This window comes from Tiliqua scincoides, chromosome 3, assembly GCF_035046505.1.
Source record: "Tiliqua scincoides isolate rTilSci1 chromosome 3, rTilSci1.hap2, whole genome shotgun sequence".
NCBI lineage: Eukaryota > Metazoa > Chordata > Lepidosauria > Squamata > Scincidae > Tiliqua > Tiliqua scincoides.
The window spans coordinates 73,732,564-73,757,963 of record NC_089823.1 but is presented as its reverse complement, the minus strand read 5'-3'; the positions used below and the strand labels follow the sequence as shown (position 1 = coordinate 73,757,963).

Sequence of the window (25,400 nt, the reverse complement as noted above, 5' to 3'; positions counted from 1 at the left end):
AGTGATTATCTAAACTTGATTTATTGGCAGAAATATAAGTGAGTATCTATGGTAACATTTCAACTGCATATCAAAACTTTTCCCTGGTTAATCACTGTGATTGACAACAGACTTGGGACTCTTGGATGGTCTCTGTTAGATAAGCTGCATGTAACCCTTATTCTCTTTGCCAGATTTGACAGGAAGGTTTAAAGTGGCCATTCTCACCCCCACCTTTTTTTGCTGTGACCCCATAGGAGCTAGATCAGGGTTTCCCAAACTGTGGATCTTGTGTCTTATTCTTAGATGCGTAGAAAAATAGAGCTCAAATCTGATTTAACAAGGAATAAAATCACAGAACCTTTAAAAAAAAATCAAATGCAAACCCAAGCAAAACAACAAAAACTGTAAAATTCATCATAGCCTCATGTTGAAACTTGGTAACCAAAAGACTTTTGGATCAGTTGTGCTTTACACCCACTCTGGACAGGGAGATCATTGTGCAGATACTGATCTGTTATAGTAAGTGCCCTCTTCTCCATTGTTTGTGCATGGACAGGTATAAAAAATAACCATAATTATCCTCTTCTTTTTTACATCCACATAGGCACACACAGTTTGTGTTGAAATTCCAAAATATTTGTACAGAGCATGTCCTGTGGCAGAAGCAGGTACAGGGAGAAGAGATTGTCCCTATTTAATTTGTGTGAAAGTTGAGTGATGATACCTGTAACTGCCAAGGCCAGTTCCCGCCCTCCATAGTGAGAACTTGGGCCAAGCCAAGACAAAAAAGCTAGGCCCATCTTCTGCCATCCCAGTTATGCTATCTCTGCAGTGAGCAGGTATCTCTCTGCCAGACGGATTATCAGCAGCTGTGAACTTTGGCAACAGCCTGGGAGTACCCTCCATTGGTGGATGACTGGCACATCTTGGCCAATTAGCACGCCCAATATAACCTCCCTACTCTAACTCAGCATCCGCAAGACCCTCGACCTTCTCCATACCCCTACGCCATTCCACAAAGTTTGTAAGTTTCATTTTATTCTGTCTATTTTATTTGTGCGCTTTATGCCTGTTTATGCCCTGGGAATAAAAAAAATTCCTACACTTGACTTGACCTTGGTGTACTCCTTTCGTCCAATCTTTAAAAGAACTGCATGGGCTGTGGGCAATGCCCTACACCAGTGTTTCTCAACCAGTGGTATGAATACCACCAGTGGTACTTGAGATGGTGTTTGGTGGTACTTGTGGGATACCTGGGCATCTGCTGCCTGGCAACAAGACAAGTGCATGACATGACAAACATCGGTAGGAAGCTTGGCGTGGTGGACAGAACTCCACAGTGTGCTTTTCATGCACTCTAAAAAGCCTTCCTATCCATCCTGAACCTCTTACTGCTGTTTGTCATGTTACATCTGGCCTCTCAACCCAGAAGAAACTGGCAATGACATCATCACCAGTTACCTCCAGTGGTACTTCCAGTAGGTGCATCCTGCAAAGTGGTACGGTGGAGGAGAAATGTTGAGGTCCTCTAAGACCTGTTACTCATGTTTCCCAAGTGGCATGGAAGTCGCTGCAATTCGGCCCCTTCCATAATTCTGGACCACTCAGACCAATGCTATTGCCCCTCCACATGACATTATCAGCCCTTGCTTGGCTGAGCTCCAGTGGGTCCATTGTGTAGGAAATGGGTCAGTGGAGTAGGAAGGACAAGCACTGCTGTAGCTTCTTTGCCATGGTTCTGAGCATGAAACCAACCTATCATTCAAGCACCTCCCCACATGAACAGCCCTTCCCTCACAGTAAGCTGGATACTTCCATGGTCAGGCCTATAATGTTGCCTGTTGGAACACTATGCATGTTTACTTAGAGGTAAATAAAATTGTTTTCAGTGGGGCTTGCTCTCAGGTAAGTATGCATAGGTTTGCAGCCTCCATTTTCTACTCATATGTAAGTCTACTTATTTTCTAATCATATGTCTACTCATATTAAAACTGGCTAGAGGCACGTACCACTTAGTACTGCAGCTGTTGAAAAAGTATATAGTGATGGAAATGAATAAACTAATTTAAAATGAAGATGACTCAAGGTCATTCCATAAATAGAAAACATGAAGTGGAAAGTGGCTGCGTTTTCATTTTAAAGTGAAATGCATACTAGGATGGCAAAGGAGCACTTCATAAATGCTACATTCATAGGGAGCACTTATCTGGGAAGAATGCTATTATTAAAAGGAATATTGATGAGTCAGATAAGACGTTGAGTGCATATGCAAACAAATGTGATTTCTTTTCTCTTATTTTTGATTTTGCGTTATATTAATGTGGTTTATATGAGATGCTGGTGTATCTCAGATATGTACCTTCACACATCCCCTGCCACAATCTCATTTTAATTTCTTTTCCTCTCTTATGATAAGTCTTGCACTGTATATGGGATGCCAGAAAATTACTAGAGGTATTTAGAGGAGTAACATCTCCTAGATATGATGGAGTAGTGGAGTTGCCATTTTAGTCAGTGTGTCTATCTGAATATCTTTAATGCCTTAAGCTTCTGAGCAGATGCACTATAAATCTTTTTCAAAACGTTTCTCTTGATATCTATTGTATCAGTCGGCTGTAATATTTAATATTCTACTAGTCTACACAGCAGACACATTTACAATTATTGTATTCGCCCTAGAGCATTTTATGAAGTTGGAGATTGTGAAAGATTATATAACCACTTTATTATACTGTAGAACTTTAAAAACTCAGTATACTTTACCTTGAGAGCAAATACATACATGTCCAGATGCTGTCAAATTATCTTGTTTTATACATTGCCTGTTTAACTGAGAACATTGTCTTCTGTAGTTCAGAAAAAATTGCCTGAGTGTTTCACCATTGTATAGACATGATATATTGTGGGAAACCTCCTCTTAAAATAGTTATCAGATGCTGACTACATGCTTGTCATTTCTTTGTCCTGGTGGTAAGCACATTGTCATCTTTGAAAGTGATCTGCTGTTTGTACCAGCCTGTGGCCCATCTCCTCATGAAATACTGAATTTAGAGTTACCATTAGTGGGGTCCATGTTGAATAATTTGTCATAATGATGAACATCATGACCAGGTTCTGTCTGTCATCTGTAGAGCAACTGTCTTAAATAATTCTGTATTATAGAAGCAAAGTTTGATATAGACAGGTGTATGTAACATAAGGTTCTGAGATTTAGTTACATATTTTTTGTACGTATTTAACACTAAACTCATGCTGGTGGAGATCTATAAAATTTACCATTGTAAAACATTTCTGGAAATGGATTTGTCCATAAAGAGTAGATACCAGCTCTGATCACAGATATGACACCTTCTTTCCCCTCAATTTTGCTGTGCAAATCCATATAAGGTTGGATCAAAGATCTAAATTAAGTTCATTAGCATCAAAAGTTATGTCTGCCTATTTGCATTTAGTGTCTTTGAAAACTGTAATTTGAGATGTTAAGCATACAGTAGTGACAAAAGTCCCAGCTACTAGTTCATGTAACTAGCCTGGTAGTCTGGAAGGAAAGGGAAGGCAATTTGCCCCATTTCACTCATTAGCCCAGAGGAGGAGACAGGAAATGAGTCAGACAGTACTACCATGTCTAAGAATTGTTAATCTGTGATGCTCTTGGCAGACTTAATAACACAGATAGGCTCTCCTGAATAGTAGGTGCTCACATGTTTCAAGGGCTCTCTTTTCTTCATGCATGTTTATGGATTTGCATTGTGCAAAGAAAGGTAACTCTGTAGGTCTTTGTGAAGGCCACCAGCACTGTTGGACCAATGGCAATCTCACTGGAATAGAAGTCTCCCCTCAAGTAAGGAACAGTATCTCAGAGTTCTTTATGAGTTCACCAAATTCTGGATATTTAATGAGTAAGGGAGGCATGAAAATGTACTAGAAACATCTGCTAACTTTTATTCCCCAATGTGGCTGACAGTTTAAAGAATGTATTTGGCATTTCTCATAGACGTGCAAGAAATGTGAAAGTAATTTCAGTACAAAATACCAATGCTTTTTCCATGTGTGTTTCAAATAAAAGATAACATTTTATGAATTTCATATGCATATATTTTAAGTACTGCCTCCCCAGGTTCATTGGTAACATAACTCTAAGCTGAATGGCATTCAACCCTCCCCAACCCAATTTAGTACTGACTATATTTCACTTTAATAAATGACTTCTTATATAAATGTGCTGACTAAAATAATTTGGAAATGACTGAAGTTCAGAGATCAAGTAAATTATCTTTGCTGCACCTAACAGATAGGCTGCATTGGCAATGGAAACCAAAGTAAATAATGCAGGTAAAGATTCCTGTGGCTTTGAAACAACTCTAAGGAATGTTTCAATAGTTTTTCCCCATAAAGAGATACAGCTCATGCTTTGCCCACTGTTTACAGCTCATGCTTTGACAGTGTTGAGTCATTGCATGCAGAAATAAATTTTTGAAATGTCATCTCTTTTTAAATGTTTTCTCTTGTACCACCTTGTAACACCATATTTACATAGAGAAATGTTAGTGTATTTGAAAGAAAGTATGATTCGATTTTTACTTACCCTGTGTGGTGGTTGCCAAAACACACTTCCTTGTGGTGGGTCTATCAACCCAAGCATAGAGAAGGTTTCCATACTAGTGACCTCCTACTTGGTCATATGCACATGTAGCTGTTAATTGGAGAAAACTTTGAGCTAACCTGCAGCCCAATCCTAACCAACTTTCTAGCACTGGTGCAGCTGCAGTGGGGCCCCAAGGTAAGGGAACAAATGTTGCCTTACCTTGAGGAGGGCTCCATGTCTGCCCAAGCCATACATGCCCCATCAGCACAATTGCATTGTGCTGGAAATTTGGATAGGATTGGGTCCTTCCTTCCTATTTACAAAGGTGGAAAAACTAAGCTTTTCCCAAGTTTCTAAGATAACTTCAATTGTCCTTAGTACAAAGCAAGAAAATAATTTTATTAGAGACACCTAAAGCACAGGTTCCCTTGGCAGCTTCTGAGAATGCTCAGAATCCTCTACAGTTGGTTAGGAGGTGGTAGTAATGCTGTGTGTGGAGTTCGGGGCTTAGAAACACAGTCTGAAGAACTCAGGATGGTTCACAGATGCTCCACAGCCACTTTAATAGGTAAATTTCTGTGTTATTTCATTAATAGAGCAGGATATCGTGTTTTATAATATACCTTATTTTGAGGTATTTCATTTTTACCATTTTAGACCTCCCCTAAGCACTCTCACTATTACTGAGACTTCAGGAGTTGGCCTGACCAGATAGGCCATGACTAGTGTCCAACCTTGCCATCTCTGTTCCTTTAATGAAAAATATTTTATATTGGCAAAACAAGAGAAAGATTTTAGGTGCTACACAAGGATGAAAAGGAATAGAACTTCAGCTGGGTATTTCGCCTAAGGTTGAAGAACATTTCACCCTTTGAAAGTTATGAACCAGCATGTGATGAAAAAAAACTCTGTTTGCTTGTAGCATTTGTCCCAGATAACGTATTAATAATTTTGAGCATGCACTCAGGAACTGTGCTGTCAGTGAAATAATAGAACTGATTGTTAAGACTCATAAATATATCCACTTCCATGATTTAATGATGGCATACATATTTCATTGGCTTATAATGCTTTCTTTTTTTTTGCTAAACTATGCCACTGTCTCCAGCACATTAATCCTGCACTCTTGTGCGCGCACACACAAGTAAACATAAATACTGTTCAATCCCTAGGACTTGCTACCAAGCAACCATGCATAGGACTGAATGATCTATGCACATTCAAATGGCAATTGAATGGTCAAGGGTTATCTCCCACAGCATAGCTTTGGTATACAAGTGAAATCTGAAAGCTGACATTTCAAGAAGGTTGCCACCACTGCTAGGAAGTTCCTTGCAGCCCCATTTATGGAGAATGACAGCAGAAAACTTTTTTCCTTAAGATTATATCTTTTATTATGATTCAAGTAGACAGCTTAAAACTATTAGAGCTGTCAGTGGCAGGTACCAAGGGATCCTACTAGTAACAGTGTGTCCTAGATAGTTCGCACCGTTTTCTCCACTCCTCCCAACACTTTATCTTTGAAGTTCCCATATGGGTATCTGTTCCGTTTTGTTTTTATTCTTTAAAAGGCTGGCAACCAAACAGATTGTAGAAGTACTTGCATGTTTCAGAATAAGCATTACTTATGGAAAGCCTGTGCCTGTGGAAATCTTAGGGTGTTTGACAAATACGTATTACCCCTTGAGCTGCGGGAGAGATGCATAAGCTGACTTGGGGTTGCTTTGTACATGCAGGTGAGTGTTGTTTTTTTCCTTGAGGGAGAAAAGGTTGCAAGAAAGAAACTCCCTTTAAGTGAAGCAGCCTGAAGAAACAGCCACAACATCTCAGTGTCAAAAAGAAGAAGAAAATAGCTGGGGTTTCAGTTTAGCTAGCGCTAGTTTCACTGTGTTCTTGATTCTTTGTGCTACCTCTGCTTTAACTGCCTTGGGGTGTTAAAAATATCCTAAGCCATCTTTACAAGTGTGAGGAGGAGAGAGATTATAGATTCCAGTTTATACTGAAACTGTGAAAGACTTTGAGTTCACAGCTGGAGTCAAGCCCTAAATGCAGCATGCAGGAGGCTTATTTGAAATCGGATTCTTAAGTGAACGTGCCCTTCAAAGCCAACTTTCTCTTGTAGGCCATATAAGATGATTAAAGTCATTGAAGATGCATGTAGAATCGTATCACTAAAAGATATTTGTAGCCAGATCCAATGCCTGGCCTTAATGTACAGCAGACGTATCTTCAGCTGATTGGAAACCTAAAGCAGTGCCCGATCTCGTCTGATCTCGGAAGTTAAGCAGGGTCAGACGTGGTTAGTACTTGGATGGGAGACCACGTGGGAATACCGGGTGCTGTAGGCTTATACCATAGTCTTTCGAGACTGAAGGATGCCAACCAACCATTTGCCAAATCCCAATACATAGTGCACATGTGTGTGTGCCCCATCCTCATTGCTGTGCTTCAGCTCCTCCATTGCTGCTGCTTCTCTTAACTGTCCATGTAGGGAGGGTCCTGAGAGTGGAAGCTTTCTTCTCCCAGCACTCTTCACACCCAGCCAGTTTACAGGAAGCAGCTGAGGCGGCAGCAAAGGCTACCACCTCCTCCAGTTCCACAGAAGGAAGAGGAGAAACTGAACACAGTGGCGGTCCTGGGGGGATAAGGGGGGCAAAAGCTTGAGGCACCATACCTGCAGGGCCTGTGGGGGCGGCACCACCACTGCTGCCTCTGCCCACCGTCAGAGCCCTTCTGAGGGTCAGGGAGACCCCATGCTGTGTCCACGGGTGCTCTGAAAGCCTTCTAAGGCCTCCGGAGGGCTGTTAAACAGTACTTCCAGTTTCTGGAAACCCAGAGGTACTGTTTAACAGCCCACTGAAGGCCACAGAAGAGTTTTGGAGCACCTGTGGATGTCACATGAGGCTTCGTAATGGAGGTAAGTTTCCTCCCCAGGGGGTGACATGTTGCGGTCCTGTGCCCCGGGGTGGCACTGAGTAGAGGTAAGTTGCACACTCATCGTCTTTTTGTTCACTTGCTGGGAGAGTCCACAAGACTAGGATTAGACAAGGGTGGCCTTGGGATGTCGTGGGGCATCCTGTCTCGCTGACTCCCCCAGCCTGGTCCTTGAAGTGTCTACTTCAGTGTGCCTTGTGGATGGGCCATCCCTGCTGTTCAAAGTATATCAGAATGCATCTATAATGCAAAGCAGATGGCTTGCTGAGAAGATATTCGTGAACAAAAATAAAATACAGAGTATAAGATGTGTGCAAAATCTAAATATTTTGATGGGTTTCAGATATAAATCCACTTGTAATTGCTTAAGGATATGGCCAGAAGGGGAGGAGGAGGGAAGGCAAATAGCTAATGTTGCCATCTGCAGAATTAACTCAATCATATAAGTGCAGTTCAATAATTTTTCCCATTTTGGTTGCTTTTATGGTTAACAACATGAGACTTTGTCAATGATTTCATTACTTACTTCCTGGGTCTTCAGCGTTAGCAGACATTCACCCCTGTTTTGACACCACATATGTCCAGTGTGGAACACAACTTTACTAATATGTGGAATGATACATTGCAGGGCAGACGCTTGACAATCAAGAATCCCAGGTTTTAGGAGGGAAAAACTTTATAATTACAGAAATATTTTTAAAATATGGTAAGAACTGTTTCTAAAGGATAAGAGATAGTGAAGAAAATGAAAGTGCCCAGCCCAATTGTTACATTTTTTAGATGATTTAATTTCTGCTGATTTCCAAAGCTCAGTTGTAGGACATTTTGTGGATTTGCATCCTAATTCTGTATGTATTTATTTGGAAATAGGTCCAAGACTTCAATCTAACTTACCCCACAATAATACATTTGCATATGATTGTGGTTTCAGTATTTGTTTTTGAATACAATAGTTTCAAAATAGGAATATTTACAGAGTGAATACAATATTTTTATCAACAACAGTTGAGCATCTGTCATGCTTTAGAAAGCGTAATGAAGATCATGGTAATGATATGCCTATCTTATGAATGAAGTGCAAATTATATTTCAAGTGTAGCCAGCAGAACTTAGTGGGGATAGACCTTTCGTAAACAGAAGCTTTCTTATCTACAAGCAGTGAAAGCCTCAGATTTCCACAGTGTATTTTTCTGCAAAATTTTCTACAAAATTTTATTCCTCCAGAATGTTAAAGAGATAGTCACTAATTAACAAAACATTGCTTTTCGGTTTTGGAACTGCATATGCTGACCTAAACATTTTCTGTTTACTGGGAACTTGCATTTCTTCATATGTGAGTTCAATGAGTTGGGAACCACAGCATAATTAGAGCATTCAAAGATTTGTTTGCCCCTCCAGCCATTTTGTGTCAACCCCTGTAGTTTTGAAAAAAGCGGATAGTGAAAGAGTCTACCCTAGCCTCCTTCGTTCATGACATGTTGTGATGTGGGACCTTCACTCAAAGTAAATTATCTAAATTGGTGACGGTCTCGTTTGGGCCATTCTCTGAGGCAAACATATACATACAGAAATTCAAATAGAACGTTAGCTTTATACTTCTGTGCATTTCCAGTATGTTGTCTTACTTCGAAATGTTACGATTGATTAAATGCTTTTTTGTTTACATTTCACATTAGCAGGCTCTGATTTGTGAACTGTATTTTTTGACTTGTTTTACCGACCTTAGATATGAAAAAGAGCATAAAAATACTTCAGAATAAACAAGAATAATAACCTTTCACTAACAGCTTGAGTTGTTATTGACTGCTCTGCAGAATTAAAGGCCTTCCTAAACATTTGTTTAATATTTAATATAAACGACTGAAGGTGGACATAATAAAAACGACTTAAAAACTACTGAAGAAACATTAGACAAAATATTACAAGCGCCTCCTGCCGACTGAGCTAAGACACACCTTTTAAGTGATGGTTTTCTTATATTTAGTAGGTGGAAAATAAGCTCCCTGTTCAACCAAGGATAATGTCTTTTCTAGTAGCTGTTGTTGGTGTCTCGTTCACATCTTTTTAAAGACTGTGGTCTGAATCCTATCCAGATGGTCCCCCCTGATAAATGCATGGCAAGCATGTGCATGCTGCATCCTATGAGAGGGGGGCAGTTGTAGACTCCTCAGGTAAGGGAACTAAAGGTCCCTCACCCTGGAGAAAGCCTCCACTTTCTCTATGAGTCTGTTTGGTTCTCTGTGAGCCATTTTTCTGGCACAGAACTGAAGAGAGTGAGGGAGAGGGAAATGAAAGGGGGTAGGATATGGCCACTGGTCCTACTTCCTCACACCTCCTCCCCACCCTGAAATGCCACTGTTCCTCCTACCCCCTCCCCTGTCTGATTGTGTCCCACTTTGAGTTGTGGGGGAGGTGGGATAAAAATCTTTTAAAATAAACAAATATTCCATCTCCTATCACTGTACCTTCAGGCATTATGCAGCAGAGATATAAGAACATAAGAACAGCCCTACTGGATCAGGCCATAGGCCCATCTAGTCCAGCTTCCTGTATCTCACAGCGGCCCACCAAATGCCCCAGGGAGCACACCAGATATCAAGAGACCTCATTCTGGTGCCCTCCCTTGCATCTGGCATTCTGACATAACCCATTTCTAAAATCAGGAGGTTGCACATACACATCATGGCTTGTACCCCATAATGGATTTTTCCTCCAGAAACTTGTCCAATCCCCTTTTAAAGGCATCTAGGCTAGACGCCAGCACCACATCCTACGGCAAGGAGTTCCACAGACCGACCACATGCTGAGTAAAGAAATATTTTCTTTTGTCTGTCCTAACCCTCCCAACACTCAATTTTAGTGGATGTCCCCTGGTTCTGGAGTTATGTGAGAGTGTAAAGAGCATCTCCCTATCCACTCTGTCCATCCACTGTCCATAATTTTGTCTCAATCATGTCCCCCCTCAGGCGTCTCTTTTCTAGGCTGAAGAGGCCCAAACGCCATAGCCTTTCCTCATAAGGAAGGTGCCCCAGCCCAGTAATCATCTTAGTCGCTCTCTCTTGCACCTTTTCCATTTCCACTATGTCTTTTTTGAGATGTGGCGACCAGAACTGGACACAATACTCCGGGTGTGGCCTTACCATAGATTTGTACAATGGCATTATAATACTAGCCGTTTTGTTCTCAATACCCTTCCTAATGATCCCAAGCATAGAATTGGCCTTCTTCACTGCCGCCGCACATTGGGTCGACACTTTCATCGACCTGTCCACCACCACCCCAAGATCTCTCTCCTGATCTGTCACAGACAGCTCAGAACCCATCAGCCTATATCTAAAGTTTTGATTTTTTGCCCCAATGCGCATGACTTTACACTTACTGACATTGAAGCGCATCTGCCATTTTGCTGCCCATTCTGCCAGTCTGGAGAGATCCTTCTGGAGCTCCTCACAATCACTTCTGGTCTTTACCACTCGGAGTACCATTTTGGCAGCAGAGCAATCCAACAGTGGTCATTATAATTTTGATTGCTGCCTTAGTCCCAGACAATGAGATGGAAAATCCCTAAGGAAGTATGTTTTATTAAGCCACTCCTGTATTTGCAATTGTGCAATATTTAGCATGTGGACTCTACTCTTTGTCAGCCATAAAAGCTCTTTGGTGTAATTTTTGAGACAACTGTGCTTTCATTTAGTAGCTCAGCTACCCATTGTATTCTGATGTGAAGCAGTGCCACATGATCTTCTAAAGATATTATTATTACTAGCATTTAGGGGTGAATATGGGAAAGTTCAGTGCTCCTCTTTAAAGATTCCTTTTATTCTTGTGTGGATTTTGGGGTGCCTTTTGGACATTAAAACATGAAGAAAGAGCTTCCTGAGACTTTGAGCTTTTGCTTTTGGCTATGGGTTGCAGCATCTGAAAAGGAAAACTCACACAACTTCTAAGGGAAGATATATGAAGCTCTACATCATTTGGAAGTCTTGTATCAACCCGCGCTTAGTGGAGTCGCTAGGAGGGTGCGGGCGGTGCGGGCCGAACCGGGTGATGCGCACAGGGGAGTGATGTGCACTGGGGGGGTAATGCGTTAAAATTCGTGGTGGTGGGGAGTAACACCATCATGTTATAAACCGTTGGATGCGGAATTTCGAGCTGAATGCAATGCAAAAAAACCAGAGTGAAATATCACCTTTCTATCAAAGGTTATGGCCAAAAAACTGGAGAACAAAAAAAATGCATGGATCCCTATGGAAAGTGAAAATGAGCTGTATCGCGCATTTACCCGTGAGTAGGTGAACTTGCCTTAGTCTGTCAGAAAGGGCAGGCTGAGAGGAATCCAACAACACTAGAATGGTCCTGATCCAATGAATGCAGCCCTCAAAAACACCTGAGAAGGAAGTCCCTCCCTCCAAGCAGATGAAAGTATTGAGCCCTATGGAATGTGAATAAGCCTGTTTACTAGTGAGTAAGCAAACGTGCCTTGGCTGGTGTGGAAGATCAGGTGAAGGAGTGTGCAAGGTTACCAGAATGGTCCTGATCTTATGTACCTGCAGCTGAACAAGTGCTCCAGAAGGCAGCCCCCCCTCACTAAAAAGAATCAAAACAGAGGCTTCAGCTGAAAAGGTGAACCTTTTTGAGACTTGCAAAGCCAGGTGGATCCTGACAGTGATCTGGTTTAAAGAGAAGTTCTTAAATTGAAGTGGGTGCTGGGTAAGGCTGAAAACCTTACTGATGGGGGGGGAATTATTGCAGGCAGGCTACAGAGGAAATTCACTTGGTGGAACAGGGCTGGCTTCTGCTTATTTAATTATTTGTTTTACTTTAATTATTTATACTTATTTATTTTAATTTGCCTGATGATGTCAGTTCCACCATGACATCACTTCTGGTGGGTCTTGGACAGATTGTCATTCTAAAAAGTGAATCCCAGTGCTAAACGTTTGAGAACTGCTGAAATAAGGTGTTAGTAAGTTGACACCCGGGGTGTGTGTGTGTGTGTGTGTGTGTGTGTGTGTGTGTGTGTGTGTGTGTGTGTGACACCACTAGTGACCAAAATCACAAAAATCATAATTTGGAAGAATAATACCTTCATGTTATATATCAATCAATGTGTAATTTCATGCAGAATGTGTTCTATCTTCTTTCAAAAGGTACAGCCAAACCCAGTTGCTGACTAAAGATGGGGAGAGAAGGGGAGAAAAAAGGGGGGGTGAAAGAAGGGAAAGAGTTCCAGATGCGAGATAGTTACCTGTCTTGTAGAGCAGTTGGATGGGGGGGAGCCCTGTGGAGGACCCTCTGACATGGAGAGAGAGAGAGAGAGAGAGAGCATGTGGGCAGAAGCCCTCTCTTAAAAGGGTTTTTTTTGCTGACCTGGATGACCTGGATGTGACCTAGAGCTGACCTGGATGTGCTTGCTTACTACCACACAGTGGGGTACTTGGAATATGTAAAACATTGAAAGGATTATCAGCAAAATCTTCCTAGCTGGGGGAACTTACACAATAAAGTAAAAACAGTAAATACAGTAACCCAGGAAGGCAAATCAAATTTGCATAAGTACTTAAACGGTGATTGAGTTAAAACAATACAATGAATCGGAGACACTCAAACAATGATTTACTATGCCAGACTTCTTCCTAGAGAGGTGGAAGTTGTAACCATGAGCTTGTGGCTTGACCTGATTGTGACCTGTGTGTTGAGGTTTAATGCGTTTGCATAAACAGTGATTAGATTAGGAGACACTTTTGCATAAGCAGTGATTGGGTTAAAACAATACAATGAATACAGTGACCACATGGAAGTGGAGGTTGTGTAATCCATGAGCTTGTAGCTTGACCAGAGTTTATAGAAACATGTGCTGGGGGAAGTGTGGCCTGCATGATGTTTTTGTAACATAACCAGATGTAGAGAGAAAATTACAACTAAAAGGAAAAAGGGGTTTTCACGTAACAGCCCTGTTAAGACCCCTTGCACTAAATTCTCCTGACTTATCCACCCTTCTGGAACCTTCTGGAGCCACCCTTCTGGAGCAAACCCTTCTGGTTTGCTCTCCAGCAGTGATTGTACCATCAGAAAGCTTTGCTGGAACCCAGTTGCATTGCCATTCCATTCCGCACCCCCTCAGTGCCCAGCTTGTTCTCCAGCAGCACGATCACAACCTGAGAGCAAGCTCAGTCATTGGTGAGTGATGGTGATGGAGTGATATCCCTGGGAGGGCATGGACCACTAACACATGGCTACTGGACCATCCCTGGAAGTTGGACCTGTGATGACAGCAGGATTTAAGATTACTAGAGTTGTCGTATTTTCACCAAACTTCAGATCTTGCACATTCATTATTATATCAAACTATAAAAAAAACTTCTAGTTTTGTTTTTTAAATGAAAGACAATATAAAATTGAAATCAATAGAGACTGGAATCAATAGGAAGATTAGAGTTGATCTTCTCAATAAATCTAAGTACAGGTGGAGCCTATTTATGCGCGTGAGTTCCATTCAGTGACCTGGTGCGATTAAGAAAAAACACGTTGTGCTAAATTCCATAGAATTAAGCAAATACACTGCAGCCTGACACTTGGGGCTGGAAGGAATCTAAGGCAGCTGCTATCAATCCCCTTCCCTCTGCTCCTTTGCCTCCCCCTCCTCCACTCTGTACTCAGCCCTCCCCGTTGCCAGCTGTCCCCACTTCTTTCACAGGTGGGATGCTGAGCTTTTAAGAGTCCAGTCCTGTGCATTTCTACTCAGAAGTAAGCCCCATTGTAGTCAATGGGGCTTACTTCCAGGAAAGCGTGGATCGGATTGTAGCCTAAATCTCATGCTTTGGCTTGCTGGGAAGACTTGCTTTCTTGTTTTGTTTGGAGCACAGAGAGCCTGCACCATCTCAGTCTGAAGGGGGAGGGGAACTGGGGTTTTTTAAAGCAATCCCCTCTGTTGCTACTGCACCTGCCCCTGTGTGTGTGTGTGTGTGTGTGTGTGTGTGTGTGTGTGAGTGAGGGAGGGAGGGAGGGAGAGCACTCCACCTTGCTGCACATGCTCTGGCTACAGAGGTTTTCTACCCTCCCCCCCCCTCTTTGCTGGCTCAGGGGCTCCAGGAGTGTTACTGTTCCTTTGCAAGGGGAATATCTTCCATGGCTCCAGGGGTATTTCCTGCCTGGGCAAGGTGGAGCCTTTTTGCAGTGTTATTGCAATTCAAGGGCCCAATTCAAGGTGCTGGTATTGACCTTTAAAGCCCTATACTGCTCTGGACCAGGGTATCTTAGAGATCGCCTGCTCCCGTACAATCCAGCTCGCCCTCTGAGGTCATCAGAGAAGGCCTTTTTACAAGTGCCGCCGCCTAGGGAGGTACGTGGGGCGGCTGCAAGAAATAGGGCCTTCTCAGTAGTGGCACCAACGCTATGGAACTCCCTTCCCCTTGACTTAAGAATGGCTCCCTCTCTTGAGACCTTTCGGCAAGGCCTGAAGACCCTTCTGTTTAAACAGGCCTTCTGAGTTCTTGGCCTTTTAACATCTTTTTAACATCTTTTAATATTTTTTTACAGGCCTGATTCTTTTATGACTTGCTGCTGCTCTATGCTCTTTTTACCTATTTTTTTTACTCTGACTGCTGTTTTTAGTATGTGTTAATATGTTTTTATTTGTTTTTTAAATTGTTTTTAATATGTTGTAAGCCGCCTTGAGTCCCTTCGGGGAGAAAGGCGGGGTAGAAATAAAGTTATTATTATTATTATTATTATTATTATGTGTTGCCTTGAAACAGAGGGAGACCCCAGCGAAGGGCAAAAGAGGCAAAGGTGTGTGTGACTTTCAGCTCCCCCCACCTCAAATCTGAAGATAAAAAATCCATGAATAGGTAGGTTGCACCTGTATATTTCCCCCCCTTTGGTAAGCGTTTTACCACAATTACCAGTTGTTTCAAAACCAAAATCAGCCATTTACTAGTGGGAAAAGAACTGCCACAGTAAAACTCTGTCACTGGGTAAAAAATTGTACTAGTTTTCAACTGGGACAATTTGTGGGTGATCTGTCTGTTAGTTCTGCAGTCATCTGTTCACAAAAAAAATATGTCAATGCAAATAAATAGAGAATATTCTATTTTCTGAAAAAATTATTTTTTCAAGGAAATACTGCACATGCCCATGTAGCTAGGGTTCCATTTCCTTTCTGTGATATTTTGTCATGTAATGGGATTATTCTGGAATGGTAAAGTGCAGTTGATTTGGTCACACAATCATGGTTCAAACAGAACTATGGGGAATTTCATTCCACCTCCCCAGTAGCTCGGCAATAAATATAATCCAAATACAAGTGTTGAAATCCAAGGGTACTTAAGGTCTGTCTCCTGCCTCGCAGCTCTGTGTGAGAAATGTATCCCCAGATCTAGAGAGGCTCTTTCAGTTGCACAGACCCTTACAAAAGGTTTTGTACAAGCTCTCTTCAAAACTGTTATCAGCCATTAGAGTTTTTTGTTTTTAATAGCCAACTGTGGGCCCAATCCTATGCAGTGTGCAGTGGCTCACTTATCCACCCTTCTGGAGCCTAGGATGGCATGCACTGTCGCAAACTTGCCGTAAGGCATGTTTGTGGTCCTCAGCGCAGGTGCTAGCTCAGTGCTGGCTGGCTCTGGGCTAGCGCCGGTGCTCGCCTACTCAGCAGTTACGTGGACCGCCGGACAGCAGATTGGTAGATGGAGGCATGGGGGAGATGGGGAGAGATGTTCCAGGGCAGGGAGAGGTGAAGGGAGGATGGAGGCATGGGGGAGATGGGGAGAGATGTTCCAGGGCAGGGGGAGGTAGAGGGAGAGTGGAGAGGAGGCATGCCAGGGAGAGGAAGCCGGGATCAGTGGAGCAAAGCTCCTGAGCTTAAATCTTCCAACATGAGGCTGTTAATTCTACGCCGACCCTTGGGTCAGTGTAGAATCAAGTAGCCCCATTGGGGGGCTATTTGCGTTACCTGGGGATGGAGACAAAAGTCCCCTTATCCCGAGGAGCCTTCAGCATTGCCCAATGAGTGTGCAGGATGCAACGGCAGCCATTTTCGGTACCACTGCAGCCCTGGGCACCGGACAGCTGAGAAATGGACTGCCCATCTCCTTTTAATCATCATGTTTTCTGTACTGTAACTCAGGCCCTGGTGCACTCTGCTGCAGCACTGCAAGAAGACTTTTATCTCTTAGTCCTTGCATAGGAGCTCATGGAACTGCAATAAATCACATTCTCCTCCCGTATTAGCATCTTCTTAGATCAAAGCCACAATCTTTTGTTAAAACTGTAAAGTTGCCATTTGCGCAGCAAAGTTTTCTCACAGTATTAGGTGGGAGATACATTGCAATAATGAAAACAAAAAAGGCAGCCTTATTTAAAATGGGTCACAAAGCATCAGTGTGCGCATGAAAGGGGAAAAATGGCATGTGCTAAGGAGTCCTCGTCCTCTTAAGTATATCTTGTGTCGCACTGCAAATTAGTAAGCTGTTGAGCACAGATAAAGGAAGCAAAACAGTTGTGTGTTGAATGATGGTGCAGGATTTTAAAAATGAACACAGCAGGTCTGAAGAGTTCTGAATAGGTTTCAAAAGAGAGTGTATATTCTTGGGTTAAGGCAGCATTTCAGACCCTGAGGCTGGGACACTTGAACAAGCAATTGCTGTGAGGAGAGGGACTACATAAGTGTACTTATGTGATTTCTGTACTTTAAAGCTTTATGGCATGCTCCATTCCACTCCATTGGCTCATGTGGTGAAAACAGATCATCTTTGTGCAGGCTTGTAAGGAGTGATCTGTAAGAGAAAAGTGGTATTCAAGGGCAAGATAAGCAAACTTTTCATTAAAGACTTATAAGCACAATGCTTAAGAAAGCCAAAGATATCAAGTTTTTTTTAATGTACTCAGTAACAAAATATGACATGCCAGAGGACTAGGAGTCTGGTTCATTTCCTCAGCTTCCTTATGCTCCTTTCTCTCTGGAGCCAGCCCGCACCTCACCATGAGCCCCCTGGGGCTTTTTATGTCCTGGGCTAGCTGCATCAAGCCCTTAGGCTGCCCACCCTCTCCCTGGGGCTTCCTTCCTGGGGCTGTCCCTGAGCTTCCTGCCTTCAAGCCTCTCTCCCTCACCCTGGGTGGCAAGCTGCTGGCTACTCTACAGCAGATGGGTCCACTCCAGCCGTGTTGCCAAGATGTGCACATTCCTTTGATGCCACAGCTAGAAATCGCATAGTGTGGCCCCTGGCTCCGGTTGCCCACTGTGCAGCAGTCCAAGCTTGAAATCCTACAGATAATTTAAGAAAGAGAACTTCTTGTAATTCAGGTGACTGAGCCTTCTTCTGGAAGCATCTAAAGAAGTATATACAATACATGTTTTAGAGCAGAAGGGACATTTATTCCAATTTGATTTATTCCAGTGCTCAAGAGCATAGCTCTTTTGCATGCTTATTTTATCATTGTAAATGTAATTCACATTTAGAGTTTAAAAAAATCTAGAGTCACTGCACAACTCTGCACTCTCTCTGTTATGGGTCAGGGGTGTTTCTTTTAATGCTGCCTGTCTTCCTGCTTGTTCTCTCTCTGATTCTACTGTCTTTTGCCTGTTTAGTGTAAGCTGCCTTGTGGGAATTTAGTCTGATGTTGAAAGGTGGTGTATAAATGGTTTTTCTGTCCACCTTGCTGCTGTGAGCTCCAGGGTCCCAAGCAGGGCTTTTTTCCTAATGGAACGCAGGGGGACGGAGTTCCGGCACCTTTTTGCAGGTGCCCCTCCCCTTCGGTGGCATTGGGGGGGCAGCAAAACAGAGGCATTCACTGGGTGGGTGCTGGGGGGTGCAGGGTGTGCGGGGGCCTGGCCCCTGCCTGACCGCACAACGACCCCCTCCTGCCCCCATCCCCAAGCCCTTGCCTGAGCCCAGCCCGCCTCCCCTCCCCACGCGCTCTGCTTCCCCGCGCAACTTCCAAGCCTGGAAGGCCGTGCGTGGAGGACACGCGCCGATGCCGAGGAGGAGGACGGACAGCCAGCCAGGGAGACAGGCTGCGGCACCCACAGAATGCCCAGGTACTGGCTTTGCGGAGGAGGAGGGGAAGGAAACTGGCTGGTGCTGCCAATCTGCAGCACAAGCCTAGGTGTGTCTACTCAGAAGTAAGTTCCATTGTGTTCAATGGGGCTTACTCCCAGGAAAGTGTCATAGCCTTGCAGCCTGAGTAGACAGGCAGAAGAAGGGCTCTGAGGCTGCAGTCCTCTCCACACCTTCCTGGGAGGAAGCCCCACTGCCTCTAGTGGGACTGACTTCTGAGTAGACAGGCACAGGATTGGGCCCTGAGGCTGCCATCCTATCCACAGTAAGCCCCATTCACTAAAGTGGACTTCTGAGTAGACATGCATAGGATTGGGCTCTTAGGCTGCAATCCTAGGCACTTTCCTGGGAGTAAGCTCCATTGACTAGAATGAGACTTACTTCAGAGTAGACATACCTAGGATTGGGCTCTTAATCCTGGCAGAGATATATATCTGCACCCGTTTTCACATGCTAAGGGCAGGTGAAATGGGATTCTACGTGTTGTCCAGCCTTGCCAGAGATCCTCCTCATCCTTCCCCCACAAGCCAGTGTTTGCAGCTCCTCTCCAGCAATGCACAGCAGCTGCTCAGGGCAGCAGAGAACATACAATTGCATGCCAAGAGCCTTCCCAAAGACACAGAGTATTCTGATACCTGAATTAAACCATATTTAATCACTTGTAGCTGTATCTATGTGCACCTACGAACCCCCCTCGTGTAAGAATTCCTTTTTTGTTCTTACTCCCACAGTTGCTTAGAGTAATTTTACTACATGGAACTCATGTAAGCCATTTTTCGGAATCCATTCACTGCTTCCTCTCCTCGAAGTAGTGCCACACTACACACTACAAGTACACCTGTACAGTATTTTTCCCCATGTGTAGAAAAAGTAGCTAGGGGGAAGGGGATGTGGAGATTGACAGCCCAATCCTATGCATGTCTACTCAGAAGTAAGTTCATCTTTAGGAGGGAAGCACATAAAAAAATTTTATTTCTCAATAAATAAATAAATGATTAACAAATTGTGAGTTCCTGCACCTTTTTTCTTACAAAAAAAGCACTGGTCCCAAGTCAGCCCAAGCCCCTACAGTCCGTCTTGTTTCCCCACCTGTCAGCCTGCCCAAGGTCTCTTCCATTAAGTCCCCCTTCTGGACCAACCTAGTCCTTCAAGGCCTCAGAAACTGCCCCAGTGAAGGGGGTTGTGCTGCACCCTGCAGTCCTCCCCTGGGCTGCTCCTCCATCACCAGGCTTCCTCAAGTGTCTCTCAGAGATCAGTGGCCTGGCAGGTTGGAGAACTGCTCTCCACACCAAGGAGTTTAAATCCTCTGGAGCTTCTTCTGCCTCCTTTCCCTTCTTATTAGCCCTCCCTCAGTTGCTACTGCTTCCTCATCTTCCAGGAGGTGGCTGTGCTGGCTCCCTCTCCCACTGGTAAGCTCATCCCCAGGCATTTTATAAATAAATGATAACTATTTATGATCATAGATTTGAATGGAAAAAAGTCTGGATACACAACAATCACTTATGTAGGAGGGCTTTCCCATGTTTCCCCCCCCCCCCTCAGCACTATTTATATATAATTGATCAAAAGTCTAATGAGCTCATTATTTAAATACAGCACTTTTTGGTATTCAGAGTATATTCTGATCTTTACCCTCTCACTCATAAATTCTTACAAGGTAGATGTGTGATGTTTTCCCCCTTTATATACTTTTGTCGCCCCTGGTTGTTAGGTGCTGTGACTTACAAGAGAGTCATGAAGATTTTATTTTTATAAAGGTAATCTGGAGCTATACATAAATGTCAAACAACATGAGCCATACACCTGCACTTTGATTACTTTGAAAATACTTTGAAACCAGATATTCCAGTGTACACGATGTCCTATTCAAGTAATGTGATAGAAGTTACTCTTTGGATTTGATATTTTAAATCTGCAACAACTAAAATACATGCTGCAGGACATGCTGCGGTCACTTTGTCTAACACTTCCATGGATGGGACATTTGTGGCCTTTGAATCTTGGTATGGCTTTTATTGCCAAAGCCATATCAGAGGAATATTCACAACTCTTCCAGTGCTGAATGCTATTGCTAGTTTTAGCCAACAGCACAATCCTCATTAGTATGTAAAGGCACTGGAGAGCAGAGGTGGATTTAAAAACAATTAAAAAGATGACACAGGGAGACTGGGGAGAGAAGCTAATCTTTTAATTGTGCTTCCTCTGGGCACCCCCTGTGGACTCACCATGCCTTCCGGGGGTATTGGAGTCACCAGAATTTGAATCACATTGTCAGTGAGACTGAAGAACCACTCAGCAGCAGTACAAACAGCATGAAAGAAAATGAGTATCAGTATTAGGTAACTAATAAACAATCCCAATAGTTTTTGCCTGCTAGATAGCAGCAACTGTGACTCTGCAGATGCCTGATCTTGTCTGATTTCGGAAGCTAAGAAGGGTCAGGCCTGGTTAGTATTTGTATGGGAGACCGCCCAGGAATACCAGGTGTTGTAGGCTTATACCATAGTCTTTCGACACTGACCAGATATCCAGATGTCATCCACACTGACAGGATTTTAGTCAAATTGAGTGTTAAAGACTCATTTTTGCAGTATGGGTTGTATATATTGTTATGCTTGCTATGCAAACAAGGTATTTTCTGTCTTCAAACATACTTGAGACAACACAATTTGTTATATTGGAAACAAATAGCAACTTTCCCATCATGCTTTTTTTGCTAATCTAGTCTTGTACTGTATTTAATTCTGGAGTGTTTCTCCCCCTTCCCCCAGTAGAAAAGATCTTATTTATTGTAATGAATGTATGTTTTGTTTTAGGTTCCCCCTTCACAAAAGGTGGAAGGTATGATTGAGTTACCTCCTGTCTCCTCTCAACAATCTACTGACTGATAGTTTCACAAAAGAGCCACCAGGAACAGGAGATGGCAAAACTCCTCCTCAAGTGATCTGTTCCCCTTCCTCCTTTCTTTTCTGCTGTGTTAAATGACCAGGAGGTGTGACTGGGGAAATCAAGCAAACAGGTCCATGTGTGAGGAGAAGGCACATCCGTCCTCTTTACTCATATATGTTTGTTATTCCTTTCAATGTCTGCCAACTAGAGAGAATGGAAACAAACATTCAGACTTCTCTATGTCTCCTGGGGTGAAAAGTCAGAAATGAGAGCAAAAGGCATATAGACTCTTCCACTCCTCTGTCTCACTTCCTTCTTGTTTGTGCAAGTTGGCTCTGAACTGGCTTTCTGAGATCCTCCAATTTATGCTAAACTGACTGCCCATAATTCCAGTGATACCGAGTTGATTGACTCAGATGCAAGTTGAACTCAAGTTGCTTCAGTGTTTTGACTGAACACTAAGTGTTCAGTGCTTCAGTGCTGCTTCAGTGTTTTGACTGTGATCACTAAGGTGATCACAGTTGCTGGAGATGACCAGACCACCCCACTGTCATTGTGAGGACAGGGGAGAGAAAAAATGGTTCAAGAGAGAGACTAGGCAGGCAGTGCTAGGTACAGCTGAGTCAGTTTGGTATGTACTACTGAAGAGACTATGGAGCCCTGGCTGGCCAGGCGTGAGATAGACCATGCTGGGCGCCCTCCACAGAGGCACGGGGCAGCAGGACAAACCTGGTGGCAGGGTGAAGCTGGCTCCGAAGCCTGATTTCAAGTTAAATACTTTAATCCTTAGGGCACAATCCAGCCCTTGACTTGTGCTGGATTCCCTTGCGCCAGCCCAGGAGAGCCACAAACATACTGTAAGACACATTTGCGCCTTCTCAGGAGGAAGCCGGGCTGGCGCTCGGAGAAGTGTCGGTCTGCAGAGGCTGACGGAAGCCTCCACGCTGGCTTCCTCCAAGTGCCTTGCGTTGGCATGGCTGCACTGACGCATGGAACACAGGTAGATGGGGGAGGGGAAGGAGGTGGGAGGGAGGTGTTCTTGGACAGGGGGAGGGCGAGCAGTGGGCAGGCGGGGAATGGGAGGTGGGGCTGGGATCCAGCAGTTATGCCAGATCCCAACCCCTGTTCCCGGGGAGAACGGAGCAGCTCCAAGCCACTGCTCTTCTCAGACTTCCTCTTTTTCTTCCTATTTTCTTGTTATAATGTGTTAAGCCCGAAGCCTCATGTTACAGTAGTAGGATCAAGGAAAGAAGATTCTTGCAATGATTTCTTTTCCACTTGTAACCTAAGAAATTGTCCATATATACAACATCATCTGCCCTTTCATGATTTTTCCAGAGACACTTCTGGGGATTGTACATTCTGATGGTGGTGGTCCTCCCATAATACCTTCAAACATGGTTAGACCAGAATAGCATTGCCAGAAGTTTTATGTAAAGCAAAGGTTCTCAAACTGGTGGGTCATGACCCACCAATTCGTGTAAAGGTTCCCCCATCCCTTTAAGGGGCAGAGGAAGGAGAGAGGCAGGCAAGCAATCCCCAGGATCGTGTCCCTATGGGGGGGTGAAGGGGAAGTGCTTTCCACTTACTTTATGTACATAGGGCTGCAGCAGGCTGAAGGGAGCCCTGCGCAGCCCTTTGCAGGACTCCCCAAGGCTTGGAATCATCAGTAAAAGCAGGTGCAAAGCTCTTCCATTTTGCAGGAAGTGAACCCTGAAGTCCTGCTGTAGTTCTCTGGGAGTAGAAGCAAGGCTTGGTAATGCTTTTGTGGAATTTACTTGCAGCTCAGAGTGGCTTGAATCTCACCCAAGTGAGAATAAGCAGAGCTTGATAACTTCAAGGAACTAAACAAAACACTGGGTACTAGAGGAACTTATAACAATATGAATTTTGTACATATGTGAAAGGGTTTTATTTTCCTTTTCTTTGGGTGTTTTGAATCTTTTCTGAATTACTCCTCAACCCCCTCTCACATATTATAGAATGTTAGGTGGCACACAGGGCCCAAACAAAGAGCATGGAAACAATCCATTCCCTCCCCCCCTTTCAAATTCACTGACATATTCACTGTCAAAAATAGAGATCAAGGGGTTAGACCTGTGGTTTTCAAACTCTTCGGGAGTTTGAAACCTGCAGTAAGTCTTGGCGGGGGCGGCAGGGAGGCAGCAGGGGCAGGGGGAAGGCAGCGATATGATCCCCAGGATTGCGTTGCTCAGGGGGCTGCAGGGACTGGGATGCACTCACCAGTCCCTGCAGCAGCCATCCCTGTGTGCAGGGCACCTTGCGTGAGCGCCTGCAGGGCACCCTGGGTCAGGGAAAGGGAGAGTGGAGCGATCTGCTCTGCCTCCGCATAAGTGGAAGTGGAGCGCAATCGCCCCACTCTCCCTTTCCCTTACATGGGGCGCCCTGCAGGTGCTCGCACAGGGCTCCCCACATACAGGGATGGCTGCTGCATGGACTGGAGGGTGCACCCCAGTCCCTGCAGCCCCGTCAGAAGGGAAAACGGAGCAATCGTACTCCGCTTCCAGTTTTGCGGACCGGGGCGTGATTGCTCCACTTTCACTTTTCCTGACCTGGGGAACCCTGCCGAATGTTGTGCAGGGCTCCCCGCAGCCCTGGGAAGCTACAGGAGGCTTGGGCAAGTGCACCCAAGCCCCTGCAGCCCCCCTGAGCGGCGCAATCCTGTGGATCACGCCACTGCCTTCCCCCTGTCTCCTGGCTGCCCCCGCCCCTTAAGGGGGCAAAGGCCAGGACTCATAGGCTGGGGCATCTTGATGCCCCAGTTTGAATACCACTGGGTTAGGCTAATAGGGCCAAGGGGCTAGGACTACATGGTCAAGGAACAAACTTAAATCTTCCTCTGCTGAATTGTAAAAAGGTGGAATGTATGGATCTGCAAGTTGACTTATTCAGATTTTTGTGAGCCTTTTCAGCCCTGCCTTGTTTCCTTTACCTCTAGCTACACTCCTCTCTTCATTCCCCTTCTATCTTTAAACTATACTGATTGCTACCTTTGGGACTACCATGATAGTGAAAGGCAGGACATTAGGAACACTGAAGTGTTTGTGGGAAGTATTGTAAGTAAGAATAAGGTAGAGTAAGCGTGAGTCCTGAGGGTTCCTGTCCCTCCCACCATATGCGGAGATCTTTAGAAAAGAGGGTTTACCCAGCGGTTGCTTTTGGAGGTGGATTTCAGTCTTAGGGTCCTCATCGTCACTCTTTGGTGGAAGAGTGATCCCACTTTTAAGTGAAAATGTCCAAGTACTGGACCTGGACTCATCTTTGTTTTCTATATTCTGTCACAAATTTTCAAATTTAATATCACTGTTAAAAGATCAATATCATTGTTAAAAGAATATACATATTAGCTTGTTAAAAATACCGTTTTGTAACATTTCCCCAAATGCAGTCACATCCCATGGTAGCATCAAGTGTAATATATTCAAATAAAATATTGAAATGAATGGGGACCCACCTGAAATTGACTTGTGACCCACCTAATGGGTCCTGACCCACAGTTTGAGAAACACTGCTTTAGATAGTAGCAATGAAATGATAGGAATGAGGTTGGATTGAAAGGAATGATAGAAATGTGATTGTTTATTCATCATGGCAGCAGGTAGATGCCTGGTCAAATTGCCACCCTATTATCACATGCAATGTAAAAATGTCATTAACCGTACATACCTTGCAAGTCACATCATTTTTATTTTATTTAGCTGTAGACCATTACAAAAATGTTGTAAATACCAAAGAAATTGAGAAGTGTGTTCATTTTTAGTAGTCAGATGTTTTCCAATACTCGTGTTATCGCGAGTGATGTTTCTTTAGTTGGAAAACAGCCATCATACTGTCAAAAAAAGAAAAAAAATTTGCTGATATTTATGAACAATTAAGAAATCCAAGGAGTCAAAGTGAGGAGGGAGCAAAAATGTCTATAGGTTTCCATTACTCCC

The 25,400-nt window shown here is 43.8% G+C and overlaps 1 protein-coding gene across 1 annotated transcript in view; it reads left to right on the top strand.

Annotated features, from left to right (window-relative positions):
* Positions 1-25,400, top strand: part of IL1RAPL1 (interleukin 1 receptor accessory protein like 1) — a 784,296-nt gene that overhangs the window by 45,046 nt on the left and 713,850 nt on the right. The window contains exon 2 of the mRNA XM_066621736.1: positions 23,527-23,543. Coding sequence (XP_066477833.1) covers positions 23,527-23,543 — 17 coding nt within the window. The remainder of the gene's footprint in view (positions 1-23,526; positions 23,544-25,400) is intronic.